Genomic DNA, 25,589 nt, shown 5'->3' with positions numbered 1-25,589 from the left:
GGTGTCATGTACACACAGCAACAACAAGTGGTAGTGTCATGTACACACAGCAACAACAAGTGGTGGTGGTGGTGTCATGTACACACAGCAACAACAACACGAGTGGTGGTGGTGGTGTCATGTACACAGCAACAATACGTGTGGTGGTGGTGGTGTCATGTACACACAGCAACAACAACATGCGTGGTGGTGTCATATACACACAGCAACAACAACACGCGTGGTGGTGGTGTCATATACACACAGCAACAACAAGTGGTGGTGTCATGTACACCAACAACAACATGTGTTGATGGTGTCATGTACACCAACAACAACATGTGTTGGTGGTGTCATGTACACACAGCAACAACAAGTGTTGATGGTGTCATGTACACCAACAACAACATGTGTTGATGGTGTCATGTACACCAACAACAACATGTGTTGATGGTGTCATGTACACCAACAACAACATGTGTTGATGGTGTCATGTACACCAACAACAACATGTGTTGATGGTGTCATGTACACCAACAACAACATGTGTTGATGGTGTCATGTACACCAACAACAACATGTGTTGATGGTGTCATGTACACCAACAACAACATGTGTTGATGGTGTCATGTACACCAACAACAACATGTGTTGATGGTGTCATGTACACCAACAACAACATGTGTTGGTGGTGTCATGTACACACAGCAACAACACACCCAGTGTAATCTTACACATCACACGTGGTGTAATCTTACACACAGCAACATCACACCCTACACAACAAACGGTGTAATCTTACACACCACACGGTGTAATCTTACACATCACACGGTGTAATCTTACACACAGCAACATCACACCCTACACAACACACGGTGTAATCTTACACATCACACGGTGTAATCTTACACACAGCAACATCACACCCTACACATCACACGGTGTAATCTTACACACCCCCCCCCCCCATTCACGATCTCATCAGAATCCGACAGTACTGGAGGAATCCGATGAGCCATGTCCAGTAAGGGGGGGGGGGCACAGGGTCAGAACGTGAAAACAGCAAACAATTAACAAAAAAACACGATAGGAGTTCAAAATATTGGGAAGGTAAAGAAACCACGTTTGAAAATATACACAAGTGGAACTAAACTTTGTTTTGTAGGTAAAGTCCAGAGATGTTAGTTCAGCCTCCATCCCCCCCCCTTCTCTTAATGACCTCCCGCCCCCAACCCTTGCTCACAGCAACGCCATTGATTATCTAAATGACACCCAATACCTGTCTCACAATACGGAGTGGTCCAGATGTATTGTGCCCCCCCCCGCCCCACCAATTAATTGACCAATAACATTTTATCCCCTTTGCCTTTTAATTTCTGTATGAAATCAACTTTACTTAAAAAAAAATTCGTTTTAGAGAATTAAATGGGGGGTCACAAGACATCTGGACCACCCTATGACACCTCCATCCCTCGTCCCTGTACCCCGCCCCCTACCTGCAATCATTCTTATCGGAATCTTTATTTAGTCTGGAGGAGGAATCCGATGAGCTAAGAATCTCTTTGTTCACAGATGTCCAAGTATGGGGCGGGTCACCAAGTTACAATAACAAACGATACCAAAAAAAATTTATAGTGCAAAAATAGAGAGAAAAAAGTAATCAAGCCACTAAATCTAAATAAGTACGATTATTACATAAGTCCGATTTATCAAGGTTGGGCAAGGCGGAAAAAAAACCAGTCCCAGACCACACCAAAATAACACGACACAGTCTCGTCCTTTAATAAAACATTGACATTGAACTATCGATAGAAAGGTAAGGATCAAAGTTACAAATCTTCTGCTATTCACCTCTTCCCATTACCGCAATGGCACACAACTCCGTAGGTGTGGCCAAGGGTCTGAGCACCACATACCTACCCGCATAACGCCCCCGATACCATGACCCACACATCATCAACACGTACCACTCCCCCCATCATAACACAGCTCTCCCAAGTCACACCAGAACTCACATCACACCACAGCATGAACCTACACCCACCCACCATCCTCGATTGTAACACCCATCACACCTCTCGCATGCTTCCACACATAACATCCCCCACACTTATTTTTCCCCATACACCACCATCTCTTCCCACACCCCCTCCCCGTATCCAAGTCCATCCCCTTCATCATAACATCACCCTCCCCTCCCCACATCCTAAACTCTTCCCGTACCATGCACACACACACCACACACACACCCTGTGTGGTGTCGTAATACGCCTACAGAAACACCGCCTCGCAACCCTCCATCATAACACTCCGTCGTGATGCCTCCCACTCTCCCTCCGTAACATCCCCTCCACACATCCCCAATCATCATAACACTGCCCTAGCCTTCCCCCCCAACACATCCAGTAGAACACACCCCTAAATCATAACACACACCCTCCCCTACACGCTCCATTATCACACTCCCTGCACACTCCCTCCAGTATCACCCTACACCATCACCCTCCCTGCACACACACTCCATCACCCTACACACCCTCCCTCCACCATCATCCTCCCTGCACACACCCTCCCTCCACCATCACCCTCCCTGCACACACCCTGTACACACCCTACACACACCCTACACACACCCTACACACACTCCCTGCATCATCACACTCCACCATCACCCTCCCTCCACCATCACCCTCCACCATCACACTCCACCATCACACACCCTACACACACCCTCCACCACCATCACCCACCCTACACACACACCCTACACACACACCCTACACACACACCCTACACACACACCCTATACACACACCCTACACACACACCCTCCACCATCACCCTACACACACCCTCCACCATCACACACCCTACACACCCTACACACACACCCTACACACACACCCTACACACACTCTCCACCATCACCCTACACACACACCCTCCACACACCCTCCACACAGCCTACACACACACCCTACACACACCCTACACACACACCCTGCACACACACCCTACACACACACTACACACACACCCTACACACCCTACACACACACCCTACACACACCCTACACACACACCCTACACACACACCCTACACACACACACTACACACACACCCTACACACACACCCTACACACACACCCTACACACCCTACACACACACCCTACACACACACCCTACACACACACCCTACACACACACCCTCCACCATCACCCCCCCCCTGCACCCCCCCCCCACTCTTCCTCCAGCCCCGCCCCCCGCATACCGGGTCTCTTCCCGCCATGGCTCTGTTGCCCGTGACGTCACTGTATTTCATGAATGAAACCTCGTGACCAAACATCACATGACGCGTGACTTAACACAGCAGCAGCAACAGCAACAGCAGCAGGAACAAGAGGAGCAGCAGCAGCAGGAGCAGCAGCAGCAGCAGGAGGAGGAGCAGCAACAGCAGGAACAAGAGTAGGAGGAACAGGAGGAACAGCAGCAGGAACAGCAGCAGCAGGAGGAGCAGCAGCAGGAGAAACAGCAGCAGGAGAAACAGCAACAGGAGGAGCAGCAACAGGAGGAGCAGCAGCAGGAGAAACAGCAGCAGGAGGAACAGCAGCAACAAGAACAGCAGCAGCAGGAGGAGGAATACCTGCAACACACGGGGGGGGGGGAAGGGGAACCTGCGTCTACAGTCGAGGAAACATCAACAGCAGCAACAGGGATATCAGCAGCAGCTGCACATCAACAGCAGCAACAGGGATATCAGCAGCAGCTGCACATCAACATCAGCAGCAGCAACAGGGATATCAGCAGCAGCTGCACAGCAGCAGCAGCAGGGATATCGGCGGCAGCGAAACCAAGAGCACAACTAGCAAGGGCATACGAGCAGCAAGCAGCAGCAGAAAGAGCAACAGTGGCTGTAGCAGCAGCAGGAGAAACAGCAGGAGAGACCGTGGCTGTAGCAGCAGTAGGAAGAGGAGAGACCGTGGCTGTAGCAGCTGTAGCAGCAGCAAGAGCAGCAGCAGCAGCTGTAGCAGCAACAGGAAGAGCAGCAGCAGTGGCTGTAGCAGCAGCAGCAACAGGAGACAACACCAGCAGCAGGGTCGGCAACAGCATCAGCTGCTTCATCGCCAGCCCCCTCGTCTGCTGAGGGGGGGGGGGGCAGCGTCACATCATCATCATCGTCGTCGTCACTGTCATCAGCATCACAATCATCAGCATCACAATCAGCATCGTTATCAGCATAATTTAAGATCCTCGTCATCAAAAAAGCATTTCAGACATTTGATGACTGCTTGTGTCGTATCGTCGGCATCACCATCATCATCACCATCATCATCACCACCATCATCACCATCATTATCACCACCACCATCATCGCCACCACCATCATTATCATTTCCATTGACATCGCCGGACATCACTGACATCACCACCACTGCTAACCACCATCATCATCATCAACATTATCACCACGAACATCACCAGCTACCATTGACATCATCATCATCACCACCATCAACAGTCGTCGTTGTCATTCCGCTGCTGCCGTTATTGTATCAGATCATCGCCATCATCATCATCGTCATCATCGCCACCATCAACAGCAACATCATCAACATCACGGGCGCCCCTGCCCGAATTCGCTGACGGAAGAGGAGGGAGTTTGGGGGAGGAGGAGGAGGAGAGAAAGGGAGGAGGAGGAGAGGAGACACGGGGAGAGAGACGGGACACGATTATCGGGGAGAGAGAGACACACGAGGAAGACGTGGGGAGACGTGGAGAGACACGAGAGGGAGACACGTGGAGAGAGACAAGAGGAGAGACACGTGGGGAGAGACGGGGGGGGGAGAGACGTGGGGAGAGACAAGAGAGAGGAGGGGGAGACGTGGAGAGAGACAACAGGAAGACCAGGGAGAGAGACACGTGGAGAGAGACACGGAGAGAGACACGTGGAGAGAGACACGTGGAGAGAGACACGTGGAGAGAGACACGTGGAGAGAGACACGTGGAGAGAGACACGGGGAGAGAGACACGGGGAGACGAGGAGACGGGAGGGGACAAGGGTGAGTTTGGAGTGTTTCTCTTGAGCGAGTTACTGAGTGTGTGAGTGTGATGTGTGTGGATGTGTGAGTGTGTAAACAAGTGTGTGTGTGGATGTGTGAGTGTAAACAAGTGTGTGAGTGTGTAAACAAGTGTGTGATGTGGCTTGTGTGTAAACAAGTGTGTGTGTGATGTGTGTGTAAACAAGTGTGTGATGTGTGTAAACAAGTGTGTGATGTGGCTTGTGTGTAACCACGTACGTGTGTGTAAAACACGAGTGTGTGTGTAAATACGTTACAGTATAAACGTGTGTGTGTGTGCGTGTTAACAAGTGTGTATAAACACATTACTATGGAGTGATTGTAAACAAGTGTGTGTGTAACCATGTGAGTGCGTGTAAATACATGACGGCAGTGTACGCGTGTGTGTGTGAGTTTTAACAAGTGTGTGGATGTGTGTGTGATGTGGCTTGTGTGTAAACAAGTGTGTGGATGTGTGTGTGTAAACAAGTGTGTGGATGTGTGTGGGTGTGTGTGTGTATGTGTGTGTAACCAAGTGTGTGGATGTGTGTGTGATTGGGCTTGTGTGTAAACAAGTGTGTGTGTGTGTGTGTTAACAAGTGTGTGGATGTGTGTGAGTGTTAACAAGTGTGTGTGTGTGTGTTAACAAGTGTGTGGATGTGTGTGTGATGTGGCTTGTGTGTAAACAAGTGTGTGATGTGTGTGTGTGTTAACAAGTGTGTGGATGTGTGTGAGTGTTAACAAGTGTGTGGATGTGTGTGTGATGTGGCTTGTGTGTAAACAAGTGTGTGATGTGTGTGTGTGTTAACAAGTGTGTGGATGTGTGTGTGATGTGGCTTGTGTGTAAACAAGTGTGTGGATGTGTGTGTGTGTTAACAAGTGTGTGGATGTGTGTGATGTGGCTTGTGTGTAAACAAGTGTGTGATGTGTGTGTGTGTAAACAAGTGTGTGGATGTGTGTGAGTGTTAACAAGTGTGTGGATGTGTGTGTGATGTGGCTTGTGTGTAAACAAGTGTGTGATGTGTGTGTGTGTAAACAAGTGTGTGGATGTGTGTGAGTGTTAACAAGTGTGTGGATGTGTGTGTGTGATGTGGCTTGTGTGTAAACAAGTGTGTGATGTGTGTGTGTGTAAACAAGTGTGTGGATGTGTGTGAGTATTAACAAGTGTGTGGATGTGTGTGTGATGTGGCTTGTGTGTAAACAAGTGTGTGATGTGTGTGTGTACACAAGTGTGTGGATGTGTGTGTGATGTGGCTTGTGTGTAAACAAGTGTGTGGATGTGTGTAAACAAGTGTGTGTAAACAAGTGTGTGGATGTGAGTGTTAAACAAGTGTGTAAACACATACTACGGTGTGAGTGCAATGCGGTGTGTGTGTAAACCAGTGTGTGTGTGTGTACAAGTCTCTGTGTATTCGTGTGTAAATACTAAATCCATTGCTACAGTACCCGTGTGTCGTGTGTGCAGTGTGTAAATGAAAGTGTGTGTTTGTACTGGACCTGTTAAATATATGTTAAATATACACACGTGTGTTGTTAGCGGTGAGTGTGTAAACACCACTCTACAAATGTGTGTTACATAAAGAGACGGGAGTGTGAGTACATTGGTGTGTTGAATGTGTTTGACTTGTGCGTGTTGGTGTGTACACAAATGTACGCGTGTGTGTGTGTGTCAACAAGTGTGGCAAAAACAGCACGTAAGTCAACAAGTGTTAAGTGTACAATGTGCCGTGTATACAGTAGTGTGTGTGTATATATATACAAACTAGTGTGTGTAAACAAATGTGTGTATACGTGTGAGTGTGTTGGTGTGTTGTAGTGTAAGCGTTAGTCAACAGGTGTTGGTGTGTAATAGCGTTGTTATTCTCTGTGTATTCTGCGAGTTTCCAAGTACATTTATTGAGTTTATTGCCAGTGTGTGAGTGTGTAAACACGTGTTAGTGTGAGTGTGTAACCACGTGTGTTAGTGTGTAAACACGTGTGTGTGTGTAAACACGTGTGTGTGCGTGTATAAGTATTGAGCCCACGTGTTCGTGTGTAATATAATTGCGTGAGTTTTCGGTGTGTTATGTGTGTGTAAACAAGTATTATATGTGTATGTAAACAAGTATTGTGTGTGTGTGTGTAAACAAGCATTGTATGTGTATGTAAACAAGTGTGTGAGTCCACGTGTTCGCGTGTAAACACACGTGTAACAGTATTATGCGAGTTTCCAGGATATATACTTTGTGTAAACAATTGTGTTGTGAGTGTGTAAACAAGTGTATCTGTGTGTGTGTGTAAACAAGTGTGAGTATTGAGTTCACGTGTTCGTCTTTAAACACATGTGTAATAATAGTATTGTGTGGGTTTCCGGTGTATTCTGTGCGTGTGTAAACAAGTGTGGCTGTGTGTGTAAGAAAGTGTGTGTCTGTGTGTGTAAACAAGTGTGTCTGTGTGTGTAAACAAGTGTGTGTGTTAACAAGTGTGTCTGTAAACAAGTGTGTCTTTGTGTGTAAACAAGTGTGTCTGTGTGTGTAAACAAGTGTGTGTGTAAACAAGTGTGTGTTAACAAGTGTGTCTGTAAACAAGTGTGTCTGTGTGTGTGTAAACAAATGTGTGTGTGTTGGGTGGTTATTAGCCCGAGTGTGCCCCAAACACCGAATGTAAATAAGGAAAATGTGTGGTAAACCTTACAGGTGAACAGGTGTGTAAACCTCGGGTTTGGTTAAAAGTAAATTAGCCTCACCAACGCCGTAGACACGTGTGTGGAGTGTGTGTAGGAGGTTTATTTCTGCTGAGTGTGTGCGGGTGTTTCTGCTGAGTGTGTACATTTGTGAGCGTGTCAGGCAGCTTGTTGTTAACTCTGTGTGTGTGGTGGTGATTGTACACGTGTGTGTGTGTGGTGTTGTGGTGATGATTGTTAGTGTACACGTGTGTGTGTGTGTGGTATGTGTGGTGTTGTGGTGGTGAGTGTTAATGTACACGTGTGTGTGTGTGTGTGGTGGTGAGTGTTAGTGTACACGTGTGTGTGTGTGTGTGGTGGTGAGTGTTAGTGTACACGTGTGTGTGTGTTGTGGTGGTGAGTGTTAATGTACACGTGTGTGTGTGGTGAGTGTTATTGTACACGTGTGTGTGTGTGTGTGGTGGTGAGTGTTAGTGTACACGTGTGTGTGTGGTGAGTGTTAGTGTACACGTGTGTGTGTGTTGTGGTGGTGAGTGTTAATGTACACGTGTGTGTGTGGTGAGTGTTATTGTACACGTGTGTGTGTGTGTGTGGTGGTGAGTGTTAGTGTACACGTGTGTGTGTGTTGTGGTGGTGAGTGTTAATGTACACGTGTGTGTGTGGTGAGTGTTATTGTACACGTGTGTGTGTGTGTGTGGTGGTGAGTGTTAGTGTACACGTGTGTGTGTGGTGAGTGTTAGTGTACACGTGTGTGTGTGTTGTGGTGGTGAGTGTTAATGTACACGTGTGTGTGTGGTGAGTGTTATTGTACACGTGTGTGTGTGTGTGTGGTGGTGAGTGTTAGTGTACACGTGTGTGTGTGTGTGGTGGTGAGTGTTAATGTACACGTGTGTGTGTGGTGAGTGTTAGTGTACACGTGTGTGTGTGTTGTGGTGGTGAGTGTTAATGTACACGTGTGTGTGTGGTGAGTGTTATTGTACACGTGTGTGTGTGTGTGTGGTGGTGAGTGTTAGTGTACACGTGTGTGTGTGTTGTGGTGGTGAGTGTAAGTGTACACGTGTGTGTGTGTGTGGTGGTGAGTGTTAGTGTACACGTGTGTGTGTGTGTGGTGGTGAGTGTTAGTGTACACGTGTGTGTGGTGTGGTTGTGTTAGTGTTAGTGTACACGTGTGTGTGTGTGTGTGTTGTGGTGGTGATTGTTAGTGTACATGTGTGTGTGTGTTGTGGTGGTGAGTGTTAGTGTACACGTGTGTGTGGTGTGGTTGTGGTGAGTGTTAGTGTACACGTGTGTGTGTGTGTGTGTTGTGGTGGTGATTGTTAGTGTACATGTGTGTGTGTGTTGTGGTGGTGAGTGTTAGTGTACACGTGTGTGTGTGTTGTGGTGGTGAGTGTTAGTGTACACGTGTGTGTGTGGTGGTGAGTGTTAGTGTTAGTGTACACGTGTGTGTGTGTGTGTGCTGGTGAGTGTTAGTGTACACGTGTGTGTGTGTTGTGGTGGTGAGTGTTAGTGTACACGTGTGTGTGTGTGTGCTGGTGAGTGTTAGTGTTAGTGTACACGTGTGTGTGTGTGTGTGGTGAGTGTTAGTGTACACGTGTGTGTGTGTGTGCTGGTGAGTGTTAGTGTTAGTGTACACGTGTGTGTGTGTGTGTGGTGAGTGTTAGTGTACACGTGTGTGTGTGTGGTGAGTGTTAGTGTACACGTGTGTGTGTGTGTGTGCTGGTGAGTGTTAGTGTACACGTGTGTGTGTGTGTTGAGTGTGTTTGCCTGTAAGACTGTATTACATGAGTCTACACCGGCGTGGGGGTTGTTGTTGTTTGCCAAGCGTTGTTTGTCTTGGGTGTGATTCCGACTGTTGGCGATTTCTCGACGATTGTGCCGACAGACGAAGACCCCCGTGTGGCCTGTAATGAGGCTGTTGGGGCAAGTGCTGATGGTGGGCAACACGTGTGTAGGGGTGTTCATGTGTAGTGTAGTGTTAGGGTGTGTTAACGTGTAGGGGTGTTCATGTGTAGTGTGGTGTTAGGGTGTGTTAACGTGTAGGGGTGTTCATGCATAGTGTTAAGTGTGTGGCGTAGTGTTCACGTGTATGGGGTGTTCACGTGTAATGTTAGGGTGTGTTCACGTGTATGGGGTGTTCATGCATAGTGTTAAGTGTGTGGCGTAGTGTTCACGTGTATGGGGTGTTCACGTGTAATGTTAGGGTGTGTTCACGTGTACGGTGTGTTCATGTGTAGTGTTAAGTGTGTGGTGTAGTGTTCACGTGTATGGGGTGTTCACGTGTAATGTTAGGGTGTGTTCACGTGTATGGTGTGTTCATGTGTAGTGTTAAGTGTGTGGTGTAGTGTTCACGTGTATGGGGTGTTCATGTATAGTGTTAGCGTTTGTTCACGTGTATGGGGTGTTCATGCATAGTGTTAAGTGTGTGGTATCGTGTATGGGGTGTTCATGCGTAGTGTTAAGTGTGTGGTGTAGTGTTAGGGTGTGTTCATGTGCAGTGTTAAGCGTGTGTTGTGTTCGGGTGTGTTAATGTGTAGTAAATAGGCGCGTGTTCACGTGTAGGGGTGTTCATATGTAGTGTTAAGTGTGTGGTTGTAGTGTTAGGTGTGTTCACGTGTAAGGGGTGTTGTTCTGAGTGTGTTATAAGCGTGTAACTATGTTGTGTTAAGGGGTGTAAATACCATTACAGGTGTGTGTTGTAGCTTTGAAAATGTGTGTGTTCACCAATGCTCATGATGTTACACGTGTGTAAATGTGTTACAGCAGTGAAGGCGTGTTAGGGGTGTGTGTGTTGTGTATTAGTGTTCATTGTGTAAAGGTGTGTGTGGTTAAGGTGTGTTGCGCTGTTGTGACGATGTCTGTGAGTGCAAAGATGTTGTTGAACGGTATCGTACGTTAGAGGGGGCTCCTTTATAAAGTGTGTAAAAGTGTTATAATGAATGAGGTGTGTAAACATGCGGCAATAAAGGCGTTACAATACAGGCAGTCCCCGACTTACGACGGAGATGCGTTACTTCATCGTAAGTCGAAAATGCCGTAAGTCGAAGATGGCCTAGCCAGGAGTCTTTAAGAATGGTGATAATTTAGCAAAACAGCAATTTACAATACCGTATTGTATAAACTATATACTGTATGTATTTACGTATGTAAAATATTTAACAATTTTGCTGTATCGATATCGTAATATCGAAATAGCGTAAGTCGGAGACTACCTGTATACGTAAGGGATTTAACACCACTACGTGCGCTCGTGTGTTAGACGAGCTACTTGAAGAGAGTTACAGGTGTGCAAGGTGTGTAACAACACGTGTGTAACAACACGTGTGTAACAACACGTGTGTGTCTTGTGTGTGTGATGTACGGCATTACAACCACGGCCCGCTCAATCCACTGCTGGATGAGTGCCTTGTTCACAACCTTGAAGGTCGTGTCGAGACCATAACTTAAGTGCACTGGGCGGAGGTGCTTTTATAAATAATGGTGAGTTTGTTGGTAATCGTGAAACACCGTGGGTTGTTATGAGTAACTGTGAGCTCGGAGTGTGGGTGTAGTGTGTGGGAGTGTAGTAAGAGTGTGTAGTGTGTAAGAGTGTGTGTAGTATGTAGTGTGTAAGAGTGTGTGTAGTATGTAGTGTAGTGTATAAGTGTGTAGTAGTGTGATGAGTGTGTAGTATGTAGTGTAGTAGTTATGATGAGTGTGTAGTGTATAAGAGTGGAGTAGTTGTGATGAGTATGTAGTGTAGTAAGAGAATGTGGTAGTGTGTTGAGTGTGTAGTATGTAGTGTGTAAGAGTGTAGTAGTGTGTGAGTAGTAGTAGTGATGAGTGTGTAGTGTAGTATATGTAGTTTAGTGTGTAGTATGTGAGAGTGTAATAGTGTATAAGTAGTAGTATGTAGTGATGAGTGTGTAGTATGTAGTTTAGTGTGTAGTGTGTAGTAGTGTGTAAGAGTGTGTAGTAGTAGTATAGTGATGAGTGTGTAGTGTGTATAAGTAGTATAGTGATGAGTGCGTGGTTCATTGCTGAGTCATCAGGGGCAACAGCCGCCTCCTCCCTCATCTCGGCCTCAACAACCACCACCACCGCAGTGCGGTCACTCTCTCAACAGCCCCCCCCCCCCACGTCTTTATTTGTTTGTTATTGATGTTGTCCGCTCGTGTGTTTGTATCCGTTGTTGTTTATTTGTTTTAGTTTTCGAGTTACAGGCGACGCATCGCGGCCTCTCGTTTCCCGCCTTTTTTTGCCGCCGCCGCCGCCGCCTCGACGTCGCTGAGGGGAATTTCGGTGTTTTTATTAAATATTTTTTTTCTCTTCACAAACACAACATATCTTACGTGGGGCGGGTTTGTTATTGTTGTAGACATTGGAATGGCACCGTATTTAGGTGTTTTGTTGTAGCGGTTTTGGTTTGTTGTTATTGATGATGGCGGTGGTGGTGGAGAGTGAAACCTTCATCGCTTGGCGTCACGAGGTGAGGGGCGGCGGGGGGGGGGTCGCCGCGATATCGCGATATAGTCACGATATCGTACAATATCGTACGATATTGCGATATTGTCACGATAGCGCGCGATACAGTCACGATATCGTGCGATATTGCAATATAGACACGATATTGTACGATATTGTCACAATATTGTACGATATCCTACGATATCGTACGAAATCGTCACGATATCCTACGATATCGTCACGATATTTATGATTTATCCGCGATAATCGTAATTTTTTTCTTCTTCCAGTTGTCTATATAAAGTGCTGTTGTGTACTGCTGTCGTGCCTGCTCATGCCACTGCTGGTGGAAGGGGCCTCCACTAGAGTGAGCTCTGGAGAGTATTTGGCCTACTCTTCCACGTTGAGCAAAGCGTATTGGAGGAGGGGGGGGGGCCTTACCCACACTTTAGATTGAAAACTAATTTCTTAACAACTGCTTTTCGTCTGTAGTTGATCGTCCTTACCCCGGCACCTCCGATTAGCACGCTTGGCTACGTACGGTGCGAAATGATGTCAAGGTACATACATTACCACACCCGACCTGGTTAGAGGTGATGATGGTGGTGGGAAGAGGAGGATTGGAATTTCAGAAAGCTCCATTTTGTTTCATTCTAGATTTGAAGCTTTCGTGACTGCAAGGATTCATATTCTTAGGTTTTTTTCGGTAAAGTCACGTAGGTGAAACATCAAAATTAATAAAAGTAAAGTAAAAATTGTTTCAGTTGCCGCGCTGTGAGACTACCTGTGCGTGCTATGTAACATCGTATTTTTACCACAGGTGTCACATCCTTGCTGTATGTGCGTTGAAATTCTTTTCCCGTCGTACGTAGCCACCCTTTGCCGATCGGAAGTGCGGTGGAAGGACAAGATATGAACACACAAAAAGCAGTTCTACCTGTGGCACAAAGGCGATGTGACGGAGTGGGCGAGTACGTACACGTGCTAGTGAGTTTGGTGCAGTGTTGCTGTGAGTCACGTGACACCCCATGTGCTCCTGGTTTCTCTGTTCTGGCCCTTACACGATCGCACATTTTTCACTGACGCAATGTTGTCTGTGTGTGTGTGAAACTGCGTGTGCGCTGAGCATACATGCACAGTCACATGATGCACGTGCATGCATAGCGTACTCAACGTTTCGTATGCACACATGCATAGGTACGTGTGTGTGTTCATGTATGCATGAATGTTGGACAGATGAGGAGTGGTGGCGCAGTGGTTAGCGCGCTGGACTACGAACCCGGCGACCCGAGTTTGATTCCCGCTCACGTCCAACATCAGTGACGATTATCTGAACCGGTCCTGGGCCTCCCCTAGGTCGGCTCAGCCTCAATGAGTACCTGGTGCGGTGTGTACAACATCGCCACTTGGGAGACAAAGGCGGCTGGGCGTGGTGTTGCTACCCACCCACCCTCTCGTGTGCTGTGCCTGCCTTCATAGGTGCTCACTAACAGCACTTGCCCCTACAGTCTGTGTAGGCTATACGGGGATCTTTGTCTTGTTCACGTATACTGGAATGTTGTACACTTGTACAGCTATATACAGTAATGTGTGTGTGTGTGTGTTTTTGCGTATGTTATGCTATGGTGTTCATGGGTGAGTGTGTGATAGTGCAGTACAGAAAAAGTGACAATACTACTCACTCTCACACCACCACACTCAGTCACACCGCTGTGATGCGTTGGTGTTTTCGAGCGAGCGTCTGATGGTGTGACACTGAGTACTGTGAAGTTGAGCATCATCTCAATCCCTCCCATCTCCACTTCCCGTGTGATGAAGCAACATCGTCATTTCAACATCATTGATCACACCACTCCTTGCCACCCCCCCCGTGTTAACCACAGCTACAGCTGCCTCGCTCACTTTCCAATTGGAAGTACCGCAGGAGAAATTGCTCCACTTCTTTGCATTCAAAACACATATTCCTCCGCGTCACCATTCTTGCACAGATCTTACAGTAGGTTGTCAATCCACTGCTGGATGAAAGGACCCTGCACAACACGCCGTTGTGTCGGTCACGGAGGTTGTGCGGCCGTACTTCACGGCGTTGGTCAGTGCGAGGATTTGAGTGAAGGCAGCCGGCCCTTGGACCGGTTCAAGTCACCACTCGGCACTCGGCGTCAATCTCGGAGGGCCGGGGAGTCGAACTCGGTTCGTCGGTTTCGGAGCGCCGTTTCATAACTCTTTCTCATTCGCTGCTGCCTTAAATATTGAAACCAAAATGAATTAAATTGGGATGTGTAAACTCCACATCCAGCTGTTTTGCACTTAAATCGGATGACCTCTTCAAAGAAGCTGCGGTATAAATTTTGTCGCCGGTCTTTTCGAATTCCCGAGCCACGTTTTTCACGGGGATACTTGCTAGGTACTTAGTCGAGAAAAAAAAAACCTCCCAAAGTGGAAACCCCTTGACAGCCATAAGAATCTCCACTCGCTCCCAACGCCACCACCAAAACATTAGCCAGTCTGTGTCTCGTCTGCCAGTGCCATGTGCTTTTGGCGAGCGTGCGAGCGTGTGTGTGTGTACACGGAATGGTGGGAAGCAGTAGTCTAGCGGTTAGCGCGCTACGCTGTGAAACCTGGCCACCTGAGTTCGATTCCCACTCACGGCCAACACCAGTGGCGATTATCTAAACCGGTCTCGGGCCTCCCCTAGTTCGACTCAGCCTTAAATGAGTACCCGGTGCGGTGTGTTAAATCTGACCGCAGGGGAGTCGGGAAGCGGCCGGCCCGGGCGTGGTGCTGGTCACACCGCCCTCTCATAGGTGTGCCGTGCCGGTGGCCTTTGTGGGTTTCGTGGGTTCTCGGTAAGAGCGCTGGCCCCAACAATCCGCTTGGGCTCCACGGGGGGATCTTTGTCTCTGGGTGCGAGTGTTGCGAGTACGTGGTGGGCTGGCGGTGGCGGTCTGGTGTACTAGGTCGGTTGGCCATTGTGGATGTAGTTCCTCAAAGGCGGGCGGGCGGACGAGTGGGTAGGTGGGTGGGTGAGTGGGTAGGTGAGTGGGTGGGTGGGTGGGTAGGTGGGTGGGTGGGTGGGTCGGTGGGTAGGTGGGTGGGTTCGTAGGCAGATGGGCAGGCGGGCGGGTAGGTGGGCGGCAGGCAAACTGAACGGGGAGTTCGGTGGGAGTTCCTCTTATCAGCACAGAGGCAAATCGTTGTGTATTTATTTTCCCTGTTGTGGCCGTTGCTCTGGCCCCAATGTCCAGCACTTGACCTTCAACCCCCGCCGTCCCATTGCTGCGTGTGGAGGGAAGGGAGGTAGGAAGGGGCTGTTTATTCATTCATCACAACAGCGTCTATCCCACGTGTCATCGTGGTTCTCACTGGGTCGTGTGTGTCTGTGTGCTAGAGGGTTAGAGGTTAGTTTCCCTCACAAAGGTTCTGGGTCATGTGTGTGTGTATGTGCTAGAGGATTACGGTACATCGTAGGTGCTCGCTAACAGCACTTGCCTCAACAGTCTGTTATGGCTACACGGGGGATCTTTGTGCTGGGTCGTGTGTGTCTGTGTGTGCGTGTACCACATTTGTGGGGAGCGGTAGTGTAGCGGTTAGCGTGCTGCGCTATGAACCTGGCCACCTGACTTCGATTCCCTCTCACGGCCAACACCAGTGACGATTATCTGAACCGGTCCTGGGCCTCCCCTAGGTCGACTCAGCCTTAAATGAGTACCTGGTGCGGTGTGTAAACATCGGCACTGGGGAGACAAAGGCGGTGGGGCGTGGTGCTGGCCACCCACCCCCTTCATAGGTGCTCGCTAACAGCACTTGCCCCTACAGTCTGTTAAGTCTTTCTGGGGGATCTTTGTTTTTTTGTGTGTGTACCACAGCAGTGATGGGTTGCTGGGGTTCCGTGCGTCAATATTCCACAGTTTCACGTGAAGAAGTGGCCGCGCTGTCAGTCATGTCGCTAACATGTTTAGTTTGTTGTCCTTCCCCCCCCCCGCACCTCCGATTAGCACGGTTGGTTACGTACAATGCGAAAGAATTTCAACATACACACGTGTGTACGTGCGCGTCGCTCTGTCGGTATTATTATTATTAATTCTAGATTTGAAGCTTTCGTGACTGCAAGGATTCATATTCTTAGGTTTTTTAGATGAAGTCACGTAGGTAAAAAATAAAAATTAATAAAAGTAAAATGAAAATAAAAAAAATCACGACGTTGCCTCCGAAACGTCGTGATTTTTTATTTTTATTTTACTTTTATTAATTTAATTTTTTTACCTACGTGACTTTACCGAAAAAACCTAAGAATATTATTATTAATGTTGTTGGTGGTTCGGGCTAGTGTGAGGGTCTGAGCAAGTGTGGGGGTTAGGGCTAGAGTTCGTGCGAAGAGCTTGGAGTGTGAGGACTAGTGTTAGGGTTATGGCTCGAATTAGTACGAGAGCCATGGGGTCAGCTGTTAAGGTGAGGGCTAAATCAAGCCTTAATGTTTGGGCTTGAGTTGGTGTTAGCTCGCGAATTGCTACGGTTTTTGGAACTCGTTCTCGCGTGTGGAGCTTGGTAAAAGCAGTGCTGCTGCTGCTCTCTCCAGCTTTCCAGCAAAAACCTCACGGAAGTGGTTTTGCAGTTTTGATTTCGCCTTTGCGAACGTCGCTCAGAAAATTCCCCATCAGCCTCAGCTCCGGCCATTGAGGTGCGTGCACACCTGTGCGTGCGCACGTGTGTGCACCTGTGCGTGCGCACGTGTGTGCACCTGTGCGTGCGTGTGTGTGCAGTGGGGAGCACTAGTGTGGTGGTTAGCACGCTGCGTTACAAACCAAGCGACCCGAGTTCGACTCTCTCCCACTGCCCCATATCGGTAACTAATGTCGGAATCGGTAATGGGCCACCCTTGGGTGGACTCGGCCATAAATGGGTACCTGGTGCCATGTTTAAACATCGGCACTGACGAGACAAATGCAGCCGGGGCGTGGTGCTGGCCACCCACTCCCTCGTGTGCCGTGCCGGCCTTAATCGGCGCTCGCTTATGGAACTTGTCCCTGCCGCCTGTGCAGGCTGCACGGGGGATCTTTGCTTTTGTTTGTACGTGTGCATCTGCGCGTGTGTGACACGTGTTGTTGTGTCGTCTTCTCCCGTCCGAAGGCCTTGGTCTGCTTCTCTGAGCCTCGGGCATTTCCGCCGAGACCCAGCGACAAGCGTTTGCGGCAGGAAGCGTGCCTTCCTGATGTTGCTGCTGCTGCTGTGTAATGGGGAAGCTTTCCACGCAGGAGAATCACTTGCAGCGCACAGCGCTGGGGAATTGCTTGCAGCATGCAGCAGCGGCGGCGGTGGCAAATGAGTGCATCTGTGTTCACCGTTTGTCCCTCTCCGCTTGTGTCGACCAGAAGTCGAGAATAATTTCCAGCATTTGGCATTGGGAAATCAATGCAGCAGCAATGGATGTGTGCATAGCAGTATTTACCAATTGGTTCTCCCTGCTTGTATCGAACAGAAATCGAGTATCAATTTCCAGCGTGCAACACACGGGAATCAATTGCAGCATGCGGCATTAACAAATGTGTGCACATCGTGTTGACCGTCCGTCATCTTTCGTGTGGAACACAAACGGAGACTCATTTGCGCTGATGCTGCACGAGCGGATCATTTGCAGCATGCAGCATTGGAAAGAGAAAACGCGTTTGACCGCCGGTCCCTCTCCCCTTGTCCTCCCGCCCCACCCCAACCCTTCTGTCTCTCCTCGACCCGCAGTGAGGCCTTCTCTGCACTGCCATTCTGCGTGGCATGACGACAAACAGCAGTAGCAGCAAGGTGAACAAGGCTCTCAAGGTGAGCCAGCCAGCGGGTTCGAGTGTGCGGGGCGAGTGTGCAGGGCGAGTGTGCGTGAAGGGTGTGCAAGGCTGTGTATGTGTGCGAGTGAGAGAGGGAGTGGGAGTGCGAGGGAAAGAGTGCGAGAGAAGTGTGTGGGAGTGCGAGTGAAAAAGTGCGAGAGAAGTGTGTGGGAGTGTGAGCGACAGAGGGAGTGCGAGGGAAAGAGTGCGAGAGAAGTGTGTGGGAGTGCGAGTGGGAGTGCGAGGGAAGTGTGTGGGAGTGCGAGCGACAGTGGGAGTGCGAGTGAAAGAGTGCGAGAGAAGTGTGTGGGAGTGCGAGCGACAGAGGGAGTGCGAGGGAAAGAGTGCGAGAGAAGTGTGTGGGAGTGTGAGCGACAGTGGGAGTGCGAGGGAAAGAGTGCAAGAGAAGTGTGTGGGAGTGTGAGCGACAGTGGGAGTGCGAGGGAAAGAGTGCAAGAGAAGTGTGTGGGAGTGCGAGCGACAGTGGGAGTGCGAGGGAAAGAGTGCGAGAGAAGTGTGGGGGAGTGTGAGCGACAGTGGGAGTGCGAGGGAAAGAGTGCGAGAGAAGTGTGGGGGAGTGTGAGCGACAGTGGGAGTGCGAGGGAAAGAGTGCGAGAGAAGTGTGGGGGAGTGCGAGCGACAGTGGGAGTGCGAGGGAAAGAGTGCGAGAGAAGTGTGGGGGAGTGTGAGCGACAGTGGGAGTGCGAGGGAAAGAGTGCGAGAGAAGTGTGGGGGAGTGTGAGCGACAGTGGTAGTGCGAGGGAAAGAGTGCGAGAGAAGTGTGTGGGAGTGCGAGCGACAGTGGGAGTGCGAGTGACAGTGGGAGTGTGAGGGAAAGAGTGCGAGAGAAGTGTGGGGGAGTGCGAGCGACAGTGGGAGTGCGATTGAAAGAGTGCGAGAGAAGTGTGTGGGAGTGCGAGGGAAAGAGTGTGAGAGAAGTGTGTGGGAGTGTGAGAGACAGTGGGAGTGCGAGGGAAAGAGTGCGAGAGAAGTGTGGGGGAGTGTGAGAGACAGTGGGAGTGCGAGAGAAAGAGTGCGAGAGAAGTGTGTGGGAGTGTGAGAGACAGTGGGAGTGCGAGGGAAAGAGTGCGAGAGAAGTGTGTGGGAGTGTGAGCGACAGTGGGAGTGCGAGGGAAAGAGTGCGAGAGAAGTGTGGGGGAGTGTGAGAGACAGTGGGAGTGCGAGAGAAAGAGTGCGAGAGAAGTGTGTGGGAGTGTGAGAGACAGTGGGAGTGCGAGGGAAAGAGTGCGAGAGAAGTGTGTGGGAGTGTGAGCGACAGTGGGAGTGCGAGGGAAAGAGTGCGAGAGAAGTGTGGGGGAGTGTGAGAGACAGTGGGAGTGCGAGAGAAAGAGTGTGAGAGAAGTGTGTGGGAGTGCGAGCGACAGTGGGAGTGCGAGGGAAAGAGTGCGAGAGAAGTGTGTGGGAGTGTGAGCGACAGTGGGAGTGCGAGAGAAGTGTGTGGGAGTGCGAGAGAAGTGTGTGGGAGTGTGAGCGACGGTGGGAGTGCGAGGGAAAGAGTGCGAGAGAAGTGTGTGGGAGTGCGAGCGACAGTGGGAGTGTGAGGGAAAGAGTGTGAGAGAAGTATGTGGGAGTGCGAGCGACGGTGGGAGTGCGAGGGAAAGAGTGCGAGAGAAGTGTGTGGGAGTGCGAGCGACGGTGGGAGTGTGAGGGAAAGAGTGCGAGAGAAGTGTGGGGGAGTGTGAGCGACAGTGGTAGTGCGAGGGAAAGAGTGCGAGAGAAGTGTGTGGGAGTGCGAGCGACAGTGGGAGTGCGAGTGACAGTGGGAGTGTGAGGGAAAGAGTGCGAGAGAAGTGTGGGGGAGTGCGAGCGACAGTGGGAGTGCGATTGAAAGAGTGCGAGAGAAGTGTGTGGGAGTGCGAGGGAAAGAGTGTGAGAGAAGTGTGTGGGAGTGTGAGAGACAGTGGGAGTGCGAGGGAAAGAGTGCGAGAGAAGTGTGGGGGAGTGTGAGAGACAGTGGGAGTGCGAGGGAAAGAGTGCGAGAGAAGTGTGGGGGAGTGTGAGAGACAGTGGGAGTGCGAGGGAAAGAGTGCGAGAGAAGTGTGTGGGAGTGTGAGCGACAGTGGGAGTGCGAGGGAAAGAGTGCGAGAGAAGTGTGGGGGAGTGTGAGAGACAGTGGGAGTGCGAGAGAAAGAGTGCGAGAGAAGTGTGTGGGAGTGTGAGAGACAGTGGGAGTGCGAGGGAAAGAGTGCGAGAGAAGTGTGTGGGAGTGTGAGCGACAGTGGGAGTGCGAGGGAAAGAGTGCGAGAGAAGTGTGGGGGAGTGTGAGAGACAGTGGGAGTGCGAGAGAAAGAGTGCGAGAGAAGTGTGTGGGAGTGTGAGAGACAGTGGGAGTGCGAGGGAAAGAGTGCGAGAGAAGTGTGTGGGAGTGTGAGCGACAGTGGGAGTGCGAGGGAAAGAGTGCGAGAGAAGTGTGGGGGAGTGTGAGAGACAGTGGGAGTGCGAGAGAAAGAGTGTGAGAGAAGTGTGTGGGAGTGCGAGCGACAGTGGGAGTGCGAGGGAAAGAGTGCGAGAGAAGTGTGTGGGAGTGTGAGCGACAGTGGGAGTGCGAGAGAAGTGTGTGGGAGTGCGAGAGAAGTGTGTGGGAGTGTGAGCGACGGTGGGAGTGCGAGGGAAAGAGTGCGAGAGAAGTGTGTGGGAGTGCGAGCGACAGTGGTAGTGTGAGGGAAAGAGTGTGAGAGAAGTATGTGGGAGTGCGAGCGACGGTGGGAGTGCGAGGGAAAGAGTGCGAGAGAAGTGTGGGGGAGTGTGAGCGACAGTGGTAGTGCGAGGGAAAGAGTGCGAGAGAAGTATGTGGGAGTGCGAGCGACAGTGGTAGTGCGAGGGAAAGAGTGCGAGAGAAGTATGTGGGAGTGCGAGCGACGGTGGGAGTGCGAGGGAAAGAGTGCGAGAGAAGTGTGGGGGAGTGTGAGCGACAGTGGTAGTGCGAGGGAAAGAGTGCGAGAGAAGTGTGGGGGAGTGTGAGAGACAGTGGGAGTGCGAGAGAAAGAGTGTGAGAGAAGTGTGTGGGAGTGCGAGCGACAGTGGGAGTGCGAGGGAAAGAGTGCGAGAGAAGTGTGTGGGAGTGTGAGCGACAGTGGGAGTGCGAGAGAAGTGTGTGGGAGTGCGAGAGAAGTGTGTGGGAGTGTGAGCGACGGTGGGAGTGCGAGGGAAAGAGTGCGAGAGAAGTGTGTGGGAGTGCGAGCGACAGTGGGAGTGTGAGGGAAAGAGTGTGAGAGAAGTATGTGGGAGTGCGAGCGACGGTGGGAGTGCGAGGGAAAGAGTGCGAGAGAAGTGTGTGGGAGTGCGAGCGACGGTGGGAGTGTGAGGGAAAGAGTGCGAGAGAAGTGTGGGGGAGTGTGAGCGACAGTGGTAGTGCGAGGGAAAGAGTGCGAGAGAAGTGTGTGGGAGTGCGAGAGAAGTGTGTGGGAGTGTGAGCGACGGTGGGAGTGCGAGGGAAAGAGTGCGAGAGAAGTGTGTGGGAGTGCGAGCGACAGTGGGAGTGCGAGGGAAAGAGTGCGAGAGAAGTGTGTGGGAGTGCGAGCGACGGTGGGAGTGTGAGGGAAAGAGTGCGAGAGAAGTGTGTGGGAGTGCGAGCGACAGTGTGAGAGAAGTGTGGGAGTGCCGGCGTCTGCTCCCTCACGTCTCCACGTACGAGGCCGGTTGCGTCGAGGTTTGGCCCGGGGTTGTGCGTTCGGCCGTCAAGGCTAACCCTGGGCAAATGTTCTCGGGAGTTGCTTCGCTCCTGCGGCGCGGGACTTGTTGCTCGTGGCTGCCCGCACGACGGTTGTCCTCCGCCGCTGGCTCGCGTGCGGGGTTTTATTTCGCACGAGGTCGCCCGTAGCTGTTGCCGCGAGCGATGGGTTGCGTGAAGTTGCTCGCGGTCGGGGCTAGGTCACTTCTGGGCTTCCCACGAGCGCGTTGTCGATGACCTCTCGCGGTCGCTTCGTAATCGTGACCGCTCCCTTAAAAACGTCCGTCGCGATTGTCCCCCCCCACCGTCCTTTTGAGGTCGCTCGTAGTTTCCCCTCCTTGGCCATTGACGGACGCACGCGATTGCCCGGCAGCTTCTCAACGCGTCGCTCACTATTCTTATTTCCTTGAGGTTGCTCGCGGTTGTTGCTTGCGGTTGCTCCCCTACGGCGTGCCACGCGCTCTTCTCCCGTGCGCCGCGCGCGTGTGCGCCCGTGTTTACGTCTCCGCCGCACGTGCTTTGCCGCCATCCCCCCCCCCTCGTGCGAGTGTTTTGCTCGTGCTCCTGCCAAACACGTGTGTGTGCGTGTCTGCGTGCGTGATGGTTAGTGCGCCTTGCTACAAAACCCGGTGACCCGAGTTCGATTCACGCTCGTAGTCAAACACCAGTGACGATTATCTGAACCGGTCCTGGGCCCTCCCCTAGATCGACTCGGCCTCAAATGAGTACCTGGTGCGGTGTGTCAACATCGCCACCGGGGAGACAAAGGCGGCCGGGCGTGGTGCTGGCCACCCCACCCCATCGTGTGCCGTGTCAGCATTCATAGGTGCTGTTCGCTAACAACACTTGCCCCAACGGTCTTTTATGGTTATACGGGGGATCTTTGTCGTTGTGTGCGTGCTGGAGGGATGGAGGGAGGAGGGAGTGAGAGGAGGGGAGGGAGACCTCTGCCCAGGAAACTGTGGCTGTGATGCTATTTCTGGATGTGACATATCGACCCGCAATGCCAAAGAAGAGCACGCTGCTTTTTCCCCAATAAAGTGATGTCACGTGTTTGTGTGTATATATACGCGCGTGTGTTTATAGACATCTGTGTGTGTGTGTGCGATTGTTATTCAAATAGTGGGGAAGCGGTAGGGGCAGGAGTTGGCACGCTGCGCTACAAACCCGGTGACCTGAGTTGGATTCTCGCTCGTGGCCAACTTCGGTGACAGATATCTGAGCCGGTCCTGGGCAAGAGCACAGCACTTGCCCCAACAGTCTGTTAGGGCGATATGGGGGCTCTTTGTCTTTGTGTGTTTGTGTGTGTACGTTACGGTGGATGAGCGGGTGGTACCGAGGTAGTTATTGCACTGCTCTGCGAGCCCGGCCACGCTAGTTCGATTCCAACTCACGGCCAACATTGGTGACGAGTTTCGGAAGCTGTCCCGGGTCTCCCCTAGGCTGACTTGGCCTCAAATGAGTACCTGGTGAGGTGTGTAGACGTCAGTATTGGGGAGACAGGCGACTGGGTGGTTGGGTGTGGTGGCTACGTCACATGCTCTTGTGCAACGTGCCGGCCACCAATTGGTCCTCGCTAACAGCACTTCCGCCAACAGTCTCTATGGGTCCATGTGTTTATTCTTATAAACGTGTGTCTTTCTGGAATGGTCAATTCCTCCACCAATTGGAAAATTTCCACGATTTTGGGGTCACACTTTGATTCGGCGTTCGACTTAGCTTTGTCTCGTTTGCGTTGTTTTCCGTTTGTTCCCTCGCGCTTTGTGCAGCTCCGTACAAGCGCGGCGACGCTCGCACGAGAGCGACCAGGGCTGAAGCACAATGTCAGCAAGCCATCGCATTTGCTCAGACAATTCACGTGACATTCGTCGTAAATCATCATTGGCCGTGGGCAATCTACTTCTTGGATGAAGGCCTCCCCCAGGCCGTCACCACCGCCATCACCGCTTGTGATTATACTGGTCAACAAAAAAAAAAATTCTGGCCCGGACTTTTGCAGCTGTTTTAGACTAATTTCAGGGTGCTGATTCCAAATCTAATCTCAGATTTGCTCTATCACATCTCATTTTTATGCTATCGGCATACCCCATTTCCATTGATTTTACCCAAAATTAACTTATGATTGCAAGTTGTTGCGAGTCAGTGACTGTTTTAGTGTTAAAATATGGTGCTGTATTTTTTAGGATAGTGTTTATTATATAATTTTATGTAGATATCCACATTTATTTAATATTTTTCTTCTGCAGTTTTTATTGAAAATGCAATATTTGATATCTCAAAAACCTAATGTGATAGATTCCAAATCTGATGCCAGATTTGGAATCAGCACCCCAAAATTACCTTAAAACCCCTCTTCTTGGTTCTTTCGGTAAAGTCACGTAGAATGGAAATAATAAAATAATAAAAATAAAACATAATAAAATAATTCTCACGACGTTTCGGCCTGAATGACTCTGTCTCCTCGATAGACCTGTTCTCCACCTGAGGACGGCTGCTTGCGTTGTGGCCGAAACGTCGTGAGAATTATTTTATTATGTTTTATTATTTTATTATTTCCATTCTACGTGACTTTACCGAAAGAACCAAGAAGATGAATCCCTGCAGTCACGAAAGCTTTAAATCGAAGGATACCTTAAAACCGTTGGAATACCTTATGCCAGAAAAAGTGTGTTGACCAGTGTAATCCACCTGGCACCTGCTTCACGCGAACTCATTCTGTCGCTCCATCTCCTCCTCGGTGCGCGGTCCGTTCCTCGGCTGCCACTCTTTTACTCTTTTTTGACCGTTGGACCTCACCCGCTGTCCAAGCCCACTTTCAGTTTGATGAGGTCACGGACCTGTGTTCCTCTTTACATCTCTCGGTGCAATCGCAAGCTTGCCGCTCCCCACGCTTCTTGGCGCACTCTTCTTCGGTCGTTGTTTCCGTATTCTTCACCGACGGTCACGCTTAACAGAGCGCGATAATTCCATTTTGTAGAGCATCGTTCATGCTAATTGCATCCCACGGCGCTGTACGATGACTATATGTTTACATAGCCAACCATGCTAATCGGAGTTGCAGGGGAAGGGCAATACACTATGGGTCTCTTCGTGAGTCTATGGGTCTCTGTGTAGTGAGTTTATTGGCCTCTGCTGTGTGAGTGTATGTACGTTGAATTTCTTTCTCACCGTACGTAGCCAACTGTGCTAGTTAGAGGTGCGAAATATATTCGCAGCTACCGAGCGAATGAATTAAACGAATCAAAGAAATGGCACCAAAGCAAAAGGCTCAAACAACAACAACAAAAGAATTCAGTCTTGCTTCGAAAATGTGATTGTTTGTTTTGTTTATTTGTTGTTCACAATCACGATTAAATGACTTTGCCTGGGAAAGCGAAACCAGGGGGTCGGCAACCACAACAACAAGAAGAGACATTTTTTTTTAATTCGGAAGAAAAAAAACCTCTATACAGGCAGTCCTCAACTTACGATGGAGATGCGTTAAGACGACCCCATAGTAAGTCGAAAATATCGCAAGTCGAAGATGGCCTCGCCTACCCAGGAGTCTTAAAGAATGGTGATAATTTAGCAAAACAGAGCAATTTACAGTACCGTACTGTATAAACTATATACTGTATGTATTTATTAATGACTACTGTATTGCACAGTAAAATGTAAAGTAAAAAAACAAGGTAAATTCTTAGCCTACCTATATGAACTGCAATTTAATATAAAGTTTTTTCAGGAAACAATCCTATCTGCTACAAAAACGTTTAACATGCATTGAACGTATCGTATTGTGGTAACCTTAAAATGAAATCGCTAAAGCTACGTATCACACATGCACTGAACGTATCGTAACGTATCATATTGTACTGTACTCGCCAAGATTCTGTCCGTCGTCTGCACACGTGAACGATGTTGGGTTGTTGATGGCCATTTTGTCGTATCGCCATCGT

At 49.9% G+C, this 25,589-nt stretch overlaps 1 protein-coding gene across 1 annotated transcript in view; it reads left to right on the top strand.

The window, feature by feature from the left end:
- The first annotated feature begins 5,004 nt into the window (after positions 1–5,004).
- LOC144932339 (uncharacterized) overlaps positions 5,005–25,589 on the top strand; it is a 38,295-nt gene continuing 17,710 nt past the window's right edge. The window contains exons 1-3 of the mRNA XM_078856279.1: positions 5,005–5,045; positions 13,020–13,118; positions 17,881–17,958. Of these exons, the coding sequence (XP_078712405.1) occupies positions 17,914–17,958 (45 nt within the window). The 5' untranslated portion in view covers positions 5,005–5,045; positions 13,020–13,118; positions 17,881–17,913. The remainder of the gene's footprint in view (positions 5,046–13,019; positions 13,119–17,880; positions 17,959–25,589) is intronic.

The sequence above is a fragment of the Lampetra fluviatilis genome, chromosome 5, assembly GCF_964198595.1.
Source record: "Lampetra fluviatilis chromosome 5, kcLamFluv1.1, whole genome shotgun sequence".
In the NCBI taxonomy this organism is placed as follows: Eukaryota; Metazoa; Chordata; class Hyperoartia; order Petromyzontiformes; family Petromyzontidae; genus Lampetra; species Lampetra fluviatilis.
The sequence above is the reverse complement of the archived record's forward strand: the minus strand, read 5'-3'. Positions and strand labels throughout refer to the sequence as shown.